At 36.0% G+C, this 14,047-nt stretch overlaps 3 protein-coding genes across 3 annotated transcripts; all 3 read left to right on the top strand.

Annotated features, from left to right (window-relative positions):
- Positions 1-969: 969 nt before the first annotated feature.
- On the top strand, positions 970-2,799 carry HELRODRAFT_161766 (hypothetical protein; the record flags this gene model as incomplete). The annotated part of the gene is made up of 2 exons (XM_009021651.1): positions 970-1,025; positions 1,185-2,799. 2 exons carry the CDS (start codon positions 970-972, stop codon positions 2,797-2,799), a joined length of 1,671 nt encoding a protein of 556 aa, XP_009019899.1.
- Positions 2,800-4,198: 1,399 nt separating this feature from the next.
- HELRODRAFT_161767 (hypothetical protein) lies at positions 4,199-8,620 on the top strand (the record flags this gene model as incomplete). The annotated part of the gene is made up of 5 exons (XM_009021652.1): positions 4,199-5,137; positions 5,882-6,076; positions 6,641-6,950; positions 7,887-8,018; positions 8,463-8,620. 5 exons carry the CDS (start codon positions 4,199-4,201, stop codon positions 8,618-8,620), a joined length of 1,734 nt encoding a protein of 577 aa, XP_009019900.1.
- A 1,652-nt stretch (positions 8,621-10,272) lies between these two features.
- Positions 10,273-13,524, top strand: HELRODRAFT_161768 (hypothetical protein; the record flags this gene model as incomplete). Its single annotated transcript, XM_009021653.1, has 2 exons — positions 10,273-10,307; positions 11,754-13,524. 2 exons carry the CDS (start codon positions 10,273-10,275, stop codon positions 13,522-13,524), a joined length of 1,806 nt encoding a protein of 601 aa, XP_009019901.1.
- Positions 13,525-14,047: the final 523 nt, after the last annotated feature.

Consider the following 14,047-nt stretch of genomic DNA (forward strand, 5'->3'; position numbering starts at 1 on the left):
ATTTTCACATCTGTCCGTAGTCCGTAGAGTTATTATTGACTCAAACCTAAAAATGGATTTACATATTAATAATTTAGTGAGGGTCTGCTTCAACCAACTCCGTTTATTACGCAATGTCAAAAAATCACTAAACACGTCTGTTCTTCAAAGCTTGGTTTCCTCTTTCGTCTTTTCCAGACTGGACTACTGCAATGGCCTTTTTTATGGTGTCACCAAAAGATCTACCTCATCGATAGATTGGAATCATACAAATCTCATTTTTCAAAATATTCCTTCCGATCAAACGAGCGCAATTTATTTTTTATCCCGACCACAAAGTTGGTGACGGGTTCCCGCAACTTTGCGGTTCTTGGCCCGATTGTTTGGAATGGTTTACCTCCATACTTACGTGACCCTAACCTATCATATTTACAATTTCGAAGTCAACTTAAAACATATTTATTTGCACAATGAATGTCCGTCTTATTTGTCTATGATTTAGTAGCGCTTTTGAGATTCAACAATAAAAAAGCGCTGTATATAAATTTCCGTAATAATAATAATAATACATAGACACACACACACACATACATACATACATACATACATACATACATACATACATACATACATACATACATACATACATACATACATACATACATACATACATACATACATACATACATACATACATACATACATACATACATACATACATACATACATACATACATACATACATACATACATACATACATACATACATCCATACATTCATGTACACGGATGTATACAAACGCACACATGCATACAAACAATTCTATCAATAAAATGTAATAACACTAAAGTTATTATTATTATTGTTATTACTATTAAATCTTATTAATATTTTTATTTAACTAGCAAATTATTGTTATATTTAAAATTTTTTAAATATTTTTTAATTTTTTATTTAAAACAATCTACGTTCTTTTGGAATGGTAACAAATGACAAAAAATTCAGTCCTAAATTATGATTTGAATAGAATTTTAATACAAAAGAAGTAAACCAACGAAGTTACGTCATATCATTATGTCACAAAATTGTAAACAATATAAAAACAAAACTTAAAATAAATAGTTCCGATTTCAGAATTTGAATTTCTTTTAATGTCATTAATAATTTGCACATTATTATCATTATTATTAATTATTTCCCTCAGCCTGTCCTCAGTAGCCCATGCAGCAATCGACTTGAAAGAATCTTACATAGGATGCTATCGAAACATCAGCTCAACGAAGACAGTTGCATCAGTTGGCTCAGTGAATAAGTGTTCACAGGAGTGCACAGATGAACGTAACAATATGATCGCTTTGAAGAGTGGAAAAGAATGCAACTGTATTGAAAAGTTAGATTCAGCAGTGGCTTCAACCCAGTGTAATGTTCCTTGCGACAATAAAGATGCTTGTGGTGGAAAGGATTCATATTCCGTTTATAAAAGCAAGCCACGAAAGACGCACGATACCTATATAAGCGTGAATGATCGTCAAACTGAGAATATCATGATGAACTTACCAGCTTCTTTCCCTCTCGAGATGTGCGCATATTTTTGCTTTGAAACGAATCATACATTCTTTCAAACAATCAAAAGTGGTAGGTGCAGTTGTTTCCAAGAGCATCAAATAACTCTAGGTTACGTGCTAGAACAGATATGTGAAAAATGCAAACATGATTTGAACGAAGTTTGCGAGTGTTATCATAAAAATCACCAAGCCAAGACCACAATCTTTTCAACACGCTCCCAATACGATTTCCAGCAAGAAGTATCGACTTATTCTCACTGCAGAAACAGAAACAACGGAAGTTACGAAATAACAGCAAAATGTCCCGATGGATGCGATCCGGGATGGAGAGGTGATTCATGCAGAGAAAGAGATTGCTCTTCAGGTGGAGGAGATTGTTCCGTTGGAATGGAATGTATTGAGTCCACGGTGAATGGTAATAAGTACGTTGAATGTGTTTGTCCCTCTGGTAAGGTTAGAAACAAGTGGTACCAATGTGAGGTTTTCAGGAAGAATATAGCTCTTCATAAACCTCCATATTACAGTTCGTTTTGGCTTACAGAATCATTAGATGGTAAATATTTTAAGAAAAAAGTATACCTAACTGACGGCATACACAATGGATATTTTATATCCCACATCAATGATGTTATGCCAGCTTGGATGGCTGTCGACCTACTCAATTTATACTGCGTTGGTTTCATTAGAGCCTATAACAGATTTATTGCAGAGTCACATATTTCAAATCGTATGGACAAGTTTGTCGTTAGACTCAACGAAACATTCGACACAACTTCCAAAAACGACATAAGAAACCAAACTAACTTGTGCGGATATGGACCAGAAAAAGCAATACAAAGTGGAAACCCCATGGTTGTCTTCTGTGAAGACTTCACCATCTTTTCACAATTCGTCATCATCCAACAATCGGATGAAAGACTGCATGAAGGTGTTACCGCACTCGCAGAGTTAGAAGTGTTTGAAGTCGGATGCGATCTTTTCAACGGAAGATGCGGAAATAAAACCTGTGAAGAAGTGAAAAACGGAAATAGAACGGCCATTTCCTGTGTTTATTCCTCCACTACTGCAAACATTTCTGCAGCAGCAACTGCGTCTACCGCCTCCAGTGAACTGTTTAGAGAGAAATTAAGTATGTGGTATTTATTGGTTTTGTTGGTTTTGCCAGCTATTTTTGGAATTTGGTTTTTCATTAAAAAGAAAATGGAAGCTGAAAATGAAAGTGAATTATCATCCGGTTCGGAATCTGATTCGTAATCATAAACTGGTTAAGAGAACATTTATGCTTTACTGAACGCAATAAAAAATGCTTTTGCTTGATTATATATTTTAACGAGTAGAATTATATTTTTGTGAAATTGTTTTCATTTTATAAATGCAATTGTTTTCAAACAACTAACTGTGTCACAGGAATACAATTTAAGTGAAAATTCGTAATGAAAAATTTATTTGATAGAAAAATGTTTGTATGCAGATATATAAAATATAGTTAGTTGAATTAATAATAAAAAAAAATTATTCTCTTATATTTTTGTTTATATTTATATTTTTCTTTGAACTTTATGTATGAGCAGAACATATTAACATATATTCATGTACACTGTTTATGTATTAAAATTTTATAGTTAATTTTGTGTTGCCGTTATAGGGACATTTTGTTTACGCCCATGTTTTTTTCCATAATAATAATAAGAAGAATAATAATAATAATCAGAAAATATATACTTAACAGCAAGCGTTGAAATAAGAAAAAAAACACACACACACGTACATACAAACATACATACATACATACATACATACATACATCGATTTTAGATGATTTTTGGGGTCATCGGCTGTAATTTTGTCCCGGGTTTGTTTTTCCGTCATTTTTTATCGTTTTTCTGCCCTGCCTCGGCCAATTTTCTCGTTTTTTGTTTTTTTTTATCAATATTATAATTTATTCACAGCTCATAGCTGCTACAGGTCACCGGCCTGCGCCAGGTGTGAGCTGTTTTTATTATTATTGGAAAGTTCACTACATTTTAACTTATTTACCTTCTACCGGCATTTATTTTTAATTTACTTTTCAAATTAAAATTTAAAGTTTAAATTAAAATTAAAATTTATTTATAAAATAAAGAAATTTCCTAAACCAATTTTTAAAATCTGTGTAAAAATAAAAATAAAAAAAAAATAAACTATAAGGGAGAGATTGGGCCAAAGTTTGCTGCAATAGTGTCTCCTCCCACACTGTTACCTAGGTTTTTGTATTCACTCATTCACTCATTTGCTCACTCATTCATTCATCAATAAAAAAAAAGAAAAGAAAAAAAAATTATATAAATAAAAGTTGAAACACTGGTTAAATATTTAAAGATAATTCAGTCATTCATCCGTTCGCTCGTTCATTCATTCACTCATTCATGTATTCATTCATTCATCCATTCGTTCGGTTGTTTATTCATTCATTTATTTATTCACTCATTCATTCTTTTTTTCCCTCACTCGTCCGTTCAGTAATTAGCTCATTCATTCCCCCATCATTCACTCATTCATCCGTTTGTTCGTTGGCCCGTTCCTTTGGTCATTCGCTTGTTCATCCATTCATTCATCCATCCACCCCACTTGGTTTGTTTCCTTTCCCTCGTTTCTTGGTTGTTTTTAATCACATATGGCTCCAACGTTACAACAGTGCCCCGTCTGCTTTAACCACTATAGAAGCACTCCAGACGGGAAGTTATGTCGGCACGGAGGTAAAGTGAAAGGACAGGAATACTCGGGGTCCCGGAAAAAAGTTGATCCATCGGGCGCGAGGGCTGCTTCGCCTCTCGGTGCCGCACCCGACCCCAGGCCTGGGCTGCCCACACGGTCGTCCGCCGCATCGGTCTCCGGTGATCCTCTCGGCCTGGATTACTCTGGTGTTTTTGATAAGCTGACGGCCGTGCTGAAATGTGTACCGGTGTACGACCATATCCCTAAGCCATGCAGGGAGAAGTTCGCACATGATCTGAACGCCTTGCTGACGGCTGTTTGTAACGACCCTGGTGACCCGGCTCAGTGGGTTAGACTCCACTGTTTTGTCCCATACGTCTTACAGAAGACTTCCAGAGGAGGTCGCCGGGTCAACCAGGGCAATCTGGTCAACAAGCGTCTAAGCGAATATTCAACTATTGGTCTTGAAACCCTGGTACTGTGCTTTGATGGGTTCAATAATGCCAAATCACAAAAGCACAACCCCGATCGATGGATCAACGCTGTGTCATCTTGTATTGAACAGGGAAACCTGTCCTCGGCGGTCAGACTTGTCTGCTCGCCGGAGGGCCTGGCGGAGAGCTCGCCGGCCACCTTCGATAAATTATGTTCTATCCACCCAAAAATTCCGGTGGACAGGCGGGTCTTTCCCGCATTGACACCAACGGCTGGTTGCGTTTCTCCCGCCGAGGTGCTGAGGGCCGTTAAATCTTTCAAAAACGGTTCTTCTGGAGGCCTGGATGGCCTACGACCCCAGCACCTTAAGGATGTTTTTTCAGGCCCCTTGCCAATTGACGACACACTGAACTCCTTAACCCAATTCATTAATTTGATCCTATCTGGAGCTTGCCCACTCTCCGTCCGCCGGTTCTTTTTTGGAGGCCGGCTAATAGCTTTAAATAAGAAAGACGGAGGGGTCAGACCGATTGCGGTCAGGAACGTTTGGAGGAGGTTGGCCGGCAAATGTGCCTTGGCCCTGGTCGTGGTCGAACTCAAGACCAAGTTCTACCCGACTCAGTTGGGTGTCGGGATTAAGGGTGGCGCTGAGGCCGCTGTTCATGCGGTTCGAAGATTGGTCACCGACCTCCCCGATCAATGGGGGTTTCTAAAACTGGACTTTAAAAATGCCTTCAATGCCTTGAGAAGAGACTCGATGTTGGAGGCTGTCAAACTTTTTTACCCCAACATCTATAATTTTTGCCATTCTGCTTATGGCGGAGTCTCTTCCCTTGGCTACCACTCTTGGGTTGTAGAATCGTCCGAGGGGGTACAGCAGGGTGATCCCCTTGGTCTTTTGTTGTTCGCACTAACTCTTCATCCACTCTTAGAGAAAGCTTCGTCCACCTTCGTTTGCGCTTATCTGGATGATATCAGCATAGCTTCGGACGGTCCAACTCTGGCCGATGGCTACGAATATTTGAAGCATAACTCCGCTGCAATTGGCTTAGAGTTAAACATTAAAAAATGCGAACTTCACTGCCAAAGTTTATTTCAGGTGCCACATGCGCTGACTGAAATACCCAGAGTTGGTGCATCAGAACTGAGTTTTTTGGGCACACCCTTGGTCGAGGGCGATTATCAAATAAAGTTTTTTGACCAAAAGCTCTCTGAGCTTGAATTCGCCCTGGGTCGTGTTTCCTGTCTTTCGGCCCATGATGCCTTGACTATTATCCGCAATGCCCTCAGTTTGCCCAAATTGATGTACTTCCTGCGTACATCTAAACACATTGACCCTTCTAAATTGGGCGAATTTGACGGAGCCCTGCGCACCGCCCTGTCGTCGATTTGCAATGTTCAAGTGACCGACAGTGGTTGGTCCCAGGCTCAGCTGCCGGTGCGATTTGGTGGGCTGGGGTTGCTTAGCGTGGTTCAGCTGGCTCCCGTTGTTTATAATTCTTCTGCCGCTGCCACTCTCGACCTACAGTTTTCCCTGCTCCACCGGTTTTTTCGTTGCCGCGATATTCTTCCCCCAGCGTCCGCCCCGGGGGACCGTACGCACGTCCAAATTTTGAACGAAGAATATAAAAAAATCTTTCAAAATTTGTTGTCTTCATGCGGCGACGACTTTTCCACCGCTCGTTTGTTGGCCATGTCCAGCGTTGCCAGCTGTGGGTGGTTGAGATCGTGGCCTAACACCTCTGTGGGCACCAGGCTTGACGACGAGTTTGTAAGATTTGCCATTGGCTTCAGACTTGGCCTGGTCATTCAAAATAAATACACGTGCCGATGTGGCGCTGAGGCGGACGGGTTTGGGCACCACAGTTTGGTTTGTCGCCTGGGTGGGGGCCGTCAACTACGTCACTCAGCGCTAAACGATTACATTTGTCGGCTCTTCTCCAAGGCTTCAATCCCGGTTCTCAAGGAACCATCCGGCATTTCTGCGCATGATGGTAGGCGACCGGACGGATGCACGCTAATACCTTGGAGAGCCGGCAGATGTTTGGCGTGGGATGTTACGGTCCCTGGCACCCTCGCCGAACGATACGTAAACCTGACAAGTAAAGAATGCGGTTTGGCCGCGGCCAGGGCAGCGGACGAGAAAATGAAAAAATATGGGAATGCCCTCCCCTCGATGGAATTCTTGCCAATATGCATCGAGGTTCTCGGCCCGATGGACCCCAACACCCTTAAATTTCTTAAGGAAATAGGCAAAAGGATCAGTGTCAGATCAGGTGACAGCAGGGAACTGTTTTTTGCAACCAACCACATTTCGTGCTTGTTGCAGCGGTTCCTGCGTGTCTGTGTGCTTGAAAATATCCAACTGAATGCCGACATGTGCAATTAACGACAAATCAAAGTGTTAATCCATTTGTTACTTGATGTTTGACGGTTCAGTGTCACTCATCATGTTTTGGTTTTAACATACATACATACATACATACATACATACATACATACATACATACATACATACATACATACATACATACATACATACATACATACATACATACATACATACATACATACATACATTCATTTATCACCTGACAACTTAACATGGCGGCCGCAAAAGTTATTGTCAATGAATTGTTGTGTTTTATTTTCAATAATGGTGCAAATTTGGATAATAACCGTTTAATTAACGTTATTGCTGATAAGTTTAATACAGAGGATTATTTTTTTTGCTAAAAAGCTATTGCTTTCTGATTTAGAATTTTTGAATTCGTCGAATATTCCAAAATTTGTAATTCATGGTAACGTTAAAAAACTGGATAAATTAAACAACTTACTTGAAGTTTGTAAATACATGCTTAAAGAAAAACTGGATAATAAGGTATCAATTTATGTGTCCCTTAATCTGAATAAAATTCCTGGATTTAATTATGAATTAGATTTAAATGATAATTTTAATATAACATACGATAACGAAAAGCGTACAGACATTTTGAAGGTCTTATGCACTCATACAAAAATATTAATGGAGGTTAACAAAAGCGTAGCCATGTTACGAATTAACAACGCTCCAACAATTAGTGCAAAACAGCATGTTGTACAAACATCGACTCAATCACTGGATAATAACAATTATTCAAAACAGACTAATGCACAAACTACAGTTCAATATCAAGCCAACAACAATCAAGCAAATTTTTCAAAACCGACAGTTGCACATGTTAGTTGGTCCGACTGTGTACAATCTCCGGTGAATACTACTACAAATTTTGATAATTTTACGCTCTACGTACCTAGAAACAAACGTGCAAGAGTGAACTCTCCGATCATCAACAACACGAAAAGTATGACAGCTCAAAGAACTACAACAATTGGTAAAAGACAAGCAGCCCAGTCAAAAATATCTGCGAGCAAAGTAATACAAAATAAAAAAAATTCTATCACATCAGCAACGTCAACAGATGTACCAGTGAAAGTTAATTGAACACTTGAAATTGGTGGATGTAGAAGTTTTGTCATGCTACCCTGCTCTAAAGAAAAGTTATGCCCAGGCGCTTGCAAACAACGACCAATCTACATCTTTTAGACTTTGCGTTGATAACAAATTTGCTAGCATAGTCGAATCTGCCGATGCGTGGCCTGAACACGTACGCGTTATAGAATGACTTTTCAACACTAATTTGGTGGACAGCAATAATAAATCAATAATGATAATGGTAATAATGACGGTATTAATAATGGTGGTAGCAACAAAGGTAGTAATAATGGTAATAATAATAAATCAATAGATGTAAATCCCCATTTGATGAACAACAAATCAATTGACTTCAACAGCAAACCTTTTGACGCTAACAACAAGCCACTGGATGACATCACAAAATCAATAGATAAATCTGAAGACAACATTGTACAAATGAACACCAACACCACCGACAACCATGAATAACACACCACATAATAATTTTGGATCTATTTCGTCGAATCTTTATAATAATTCATATTTAACTATTGATGATTTTCATAATAATGTTATTAAATCTTTTGATACGCATAGCTACAACAATCTTTCCATTCTACACATCAATTCACGTAGTCTTCTTAATAAAATGTCTAATTTGCAAATTCTATCCAATCACTTGTGTAATTTTTTTAATGTAATTATTATTAGTAAAACGTGGTTAAATGACGCTTCAGCTAAACTAATCAATCTTTATGGATATAACTTTGTTTTTAAAAATAGGGCTAATCGTCAAGGTGGTGGAGTAGGTATCTTTGTGAAAAATAATCTTGTTTTTAATATTTGTAATGACTCTATTTTTAATGACCAATCTGTTGATATATTATGTATGACTTTAAAACCTGATCATACTCCTGCTTTTAAACCCTTCAAAGTTATTGCTGTTTATCACCCACCTAATAGTAAAATAGATTTATTTATTATGAAATTGGAATTGATTTTAAATATATGTAAATCGACGCAAATAACGTATATAGTCGGGGACTTTAATATTAATCTTCTAAACTCAAATTGTATTCATAATAAAAATTTTCAAAATTTGCTTCTGTCATATGACTTTAGTCCTTTGATACTTTTTCCTACTCGGGTTACCTCCACTTCATCTACTCTTATAGATAATATTTTTTCTAACGCGCCAGACTATGCAGAAAGCGGAATCATTGTGTCCGATTTTTCTGACCACTTTCCTATTTTTTCTTTATCTCATAAACATAGGCTAAAGTCAATGCTAGAATGCACCTCACTTGTGCGCAGACTCACCAAACATAATATAAGATTAATTAAACTTTTTCTGAGATATGTTGATTGGTCAACTGTCTTGAATGAAGCTAGTGTTGACAGTGCTTGCTCAATTTTTTACAGTATAATTAATAGTGCTTTGAATAGTTTTGCTCCTTTTTCTAAGAACAAAACAATAAGTAAAAAATCATGGATAACCCATGATATTATCAAAATGTCTAATAAACAAAACAAGTTGTTTAAACTCTATCGGCTTAATCCTACGGTCCATAACTATTTGAAATATAAACATTTCAGAAATAATTTCACTTCATATAAAAGGAAGAGTGAAAATAATTTTTTCAAACAACAATTTTCTGCAGCTAAATCAGACGCTAGACAAAAATGGGTACTGATAAATAAAATTTTAAACAAGAACACTTCTTCTTTATTTATCAATAGTCTCAATATTAACAATGTAACGATTGAAGATACTAAAGAGATATGTAATGCTCTGAACACTTATTTCACTAATATAATAAAATCAAACAGTCATACCATCTCAACACAATTTTCATCTAAATTTCTAAAATCAAATAATCAGTCTATGTTTTTAAAGTTAACTAATGAATCAGAGATTTTAAATACAGTTAACAATTTAAAAAATAGTAAAAGCACCTCAACAGACACACTAAGTAATTTTCTAATTAAACAAATCATTAACGAAGTTTTAGTCCCTTTCACCCATATTTGCAATCTCTCTTTCTCGCAAGGCATCTTTCCTGAATGTTTTAAAAAATCTAAGATAATTCCCATTTTCAAAAAGGGCAGTAGAGAAGACATTAATAATTATAGGATTGACAATGACATCCTACTTGCCAAACTGTATTCCTATAGTGTTAGAGGTCTAATACATTTGTGGTTCTGCTCATATCTTAAGAATAGGAAACAATTTGTTAATATTGGTGATCACTGTTCGGAGACTCTTAATATCAGTTTTGGAGTTCCTCAAGGTTCCATTCTAGGACCTCTTCTCTTTACACTATTTATTAACGATTTGTGTCATGCCTCTGAAATAGCCAAATTTGTTCTTTATGCGGATGACACCACTATTCTTTTTCACACCAGGAATCCTGCAAATGATTCGTCTCTAATAAATGGTGAACTTGAAAAAATAGTTAACTGGTTTACCTTAAATAAGCTTAAAATCAACTATTCCAAATGCAGTTATTTAATATTTGGTCCGAGAATTTTAACAAATTCTTTGCCTGACTTGAATATTAACATTAACACTAACAATATTGCCCGATCATATTCAATTAGGTTTCTTGGAGTCTTAGTTAAAGATAATCTTTCCTGGGACAACCATATTAATTTTATTTCTGACAAATTTAACAAAATTAATAGGTATACTACACAAGATCAAACATAAACTAAATAGAAATATACCTTTGGAACTGTATAACACACTCATTTATCCTCATCTTGTTTATTGTAACTTATTTTGGGGTAATTGTCCTGCTGTACACTTGAATCAGGTCAAACGGTGTCAAAACCGTTTCATTCGTTTGTTACTAAATCTTCATCTGTTTTGCTCTGTTTCAAAATATTACCCTGTTTTAAAAATATTAACATTAACACTAACAATATTGCCCGATCATATTCAATTATTATTCAATTTTAAAAATTGTTTAATAGTTAGGTTTTGATTATTTTACATTAAACATTATTAACGATAATAGAAACAATCGTACCTACTCCCCATGTATTTTTTATTTCGAACTAATTTAATCATTGATTTTTGTTGAAGTACTTTAATCTTTAATTTATGTTGATCAATTTTAATTTCATTTGGATAGGGTGACTTTCCTACAAGCATTTGGTTGCTTTTTAGTTTACACCTTTTTTTTGAGAAAATAAATAAAAAAAAAAAACAAAAACATACATACATTCGAACGTACATTCATGTACGTGGATGTATACAAACGCACACATGTATACAAACATTTCTATGGTTAGAATGTAATAACACTAAAGTTATTATTATTAATAATATTACTATTAAATCTTATTAATATTTTTATTCAACTAGCAAATTATTGTTATTTACTGAAGTTTTTTATTTATTCATTTTATTATACTTATGTTCTTTTGGAATGGTAAAAAATGAAAAAAAAAATTCAGCCCTAAATTATGATTTAAACCAACGAAGTTATGTCACAAAATTGTAAACAATATAAAAACAAAACTTAGAATAAATAGTTCCGATTTCAGAATTTGAATTTCTTTTAATGTCATTAATAATTTGCACATTATTATCATTATTATTAATTATTTCCATCAGCCTGTCCTCAGTAGCCTATGCAGCAATCGACCTGAAAGAATCTTACATAGGATGCTATCGAAACATCAGCTCAACAAAGACAGTTGCATCAGTTGGCTCAGTGAATGAATGTTCACTGGAGTGCACAGATGAACGTAACAATATGATCGCTTTGAAGAGTGGAAAAGAATGCAACTGCATTGAAAAGTTAGATTCAGCAGTGGCTTCATCCCAGTGTAATGTTCCTTGCGACAATAAAGATGCTTGTGGTGGAAAGGATTCATATTCCGTTTATAAAAGCAAGCCACGAGTGATGCACGACACTTATTTAAGCGTGAATGATCGTCAACCTGAGAATATCATGATGAACTTACCAGCTTCTTTCAATCTCGAAATGTGCGCACATTTTTGCTTTGAAACGAATCATACATTCTTTCAAACAATCAAAAGTGGTAGGTGCAGTTGTTTCCAAAAGCATCAAATATCTCTAGGTTACGTGCAAGAACAGATATGTGAAAAATGCAAACATGAATTGAACGAAGTTTGCGAGAGTTATCATAAAAATCACCAAAACAAGACCACAATATTTTCAGCACGCTCCCAATACGATTTCCAACGAGGAGTATCAACTTATTCTCACTGCAGAAACAGAAACAACGGAAGTTACGAAATAACAGCAAACTGTCCCGATGGATGCGATCCGGGATGGAGAGGTGATTCATGCAGAGAAAGAGATTGCTCTTCAGGTGGAGGAGATTGTCCCGTTGGAATGGAATGTATTGAGTCCACGGTGAATGGTAATAAGTACGTTGAATGCGTCTGTCCCTCTGGTAAGGTCAGAAACAAGTGGTACCAATGTGAGGTTTTCAGGATGAATATAGCTCTTCATAAACCTCCGTATTACAGTTCGCTGTGGCCTTCAGAAACAGTCGACGGTATGTATTCAAAGAACCAAGTACACCTAACTGACGGCATACACAATGGATATTTTATATCGCACATCAATGATGTTATGCCAGCTTGGATGGCTGTCGACCTACTCAATTTATACTGCGTTGGTTTCATTAGAGCCTATAACAGATTTACAGCACAGTCACATATTTCAAATCGTATGAACAAGTTTGTCGTTAGACTCAACGAAACATTAGACACAACTTCCAAAAACGACATAAGAAACCAAACTAACTTGTGCGGATATGGACCAGAAAAAGCAATACAAAGTGGAAACCCCATGGTTGTCTTCTGTGAAGACTTCACCATCTTTTCACAATTCGTCATCATCCAACAATCGGATGAAAGACTGCATGAAGGTGTTACCGCACTCGCAGAGTTAGAAGTGTTTGAAGTCGGATGCGATCTTTTCAACGGAAGATGCGAAAATGAAACCTGTGAGGAAGTGAAAAACGAAAATAGAATTGCCATTTCCTGTGTTGACGATTATGTGTTGACGGTCATTTCCACCACTATTGCAAATACAAACTTTTCTGCATATATGAATTCTACCGCCTCCACTATTGCAAATACAAACTTTTCTGCATATATGAATTCTACCGCCTCCACTATTGCAAATACAAACTTTTCAGAATATATGAATTCTACCGCCTCCAGTGAAACGAATTTAAGTGGTTTGGAGTTTCTATTGCTTTTGTTGGTTTTGCCAGCTATTTTTGCAATTTGGTTTTTCAGAAAAAAGAAAATGGAAGCTGACAATGCAAATGAATTATCACCGAAACCTTCCGGCGAAGATTTGGAATCTGATTTGGAATCTGATTTGGAATCAGAAACTGATTAAGAGAACATTTATGCTTTACAGAACACAATAAAAAATGCTTTTGCTGGATTATTTGTTTTAACGAGTAGAATTATATTTCTGTGAAATTGTTTTCCTTTTATAAATGCAATTGTTTTCAAACAACTAACTGTGTCACAGGAATACAACTTTATTGAAAATTCGAAATGAAAAATTAATTCTATTGAGAAATGTTTGTATGCAGATATATAAAATATAGTTAGTTGAATTAATAATAGAAATTATTCTCTTATATTTTTGTTGATATTTATATTTTTCTTTGAACTTTATGTATGAGAAGAACATATTAACATATATTCATGTACACTGTTTATGTATTAAAATTTTATAGTTAATTTTGTGTTGCTGTTATGTGTTTTCGCCCATGTTTTTTTCCATAATAATAAGAATAATAATAATAATCAGAAAATATATACTTAACAGCAATCGTTGAAATAAGAAAAAACACCAACGTGTTGTTAGTACCCACAAACCAGGGTGTTACCTTTTTGCCAAAAGTGTAACC

This window comes from Helobdella robusta (assembly GCF_000326865.2).
Source record: "Helobdella robusta unplaced genomic scaffold HELROscaffold_3, whole genome shotgun sequence".
Lineage (NCBI taxonomy): Eukaryota > Metazoa > Annelida > Clitellata > Rhynchobdellida > Glossiphoniidae > Helobdella > Helobdella robusta.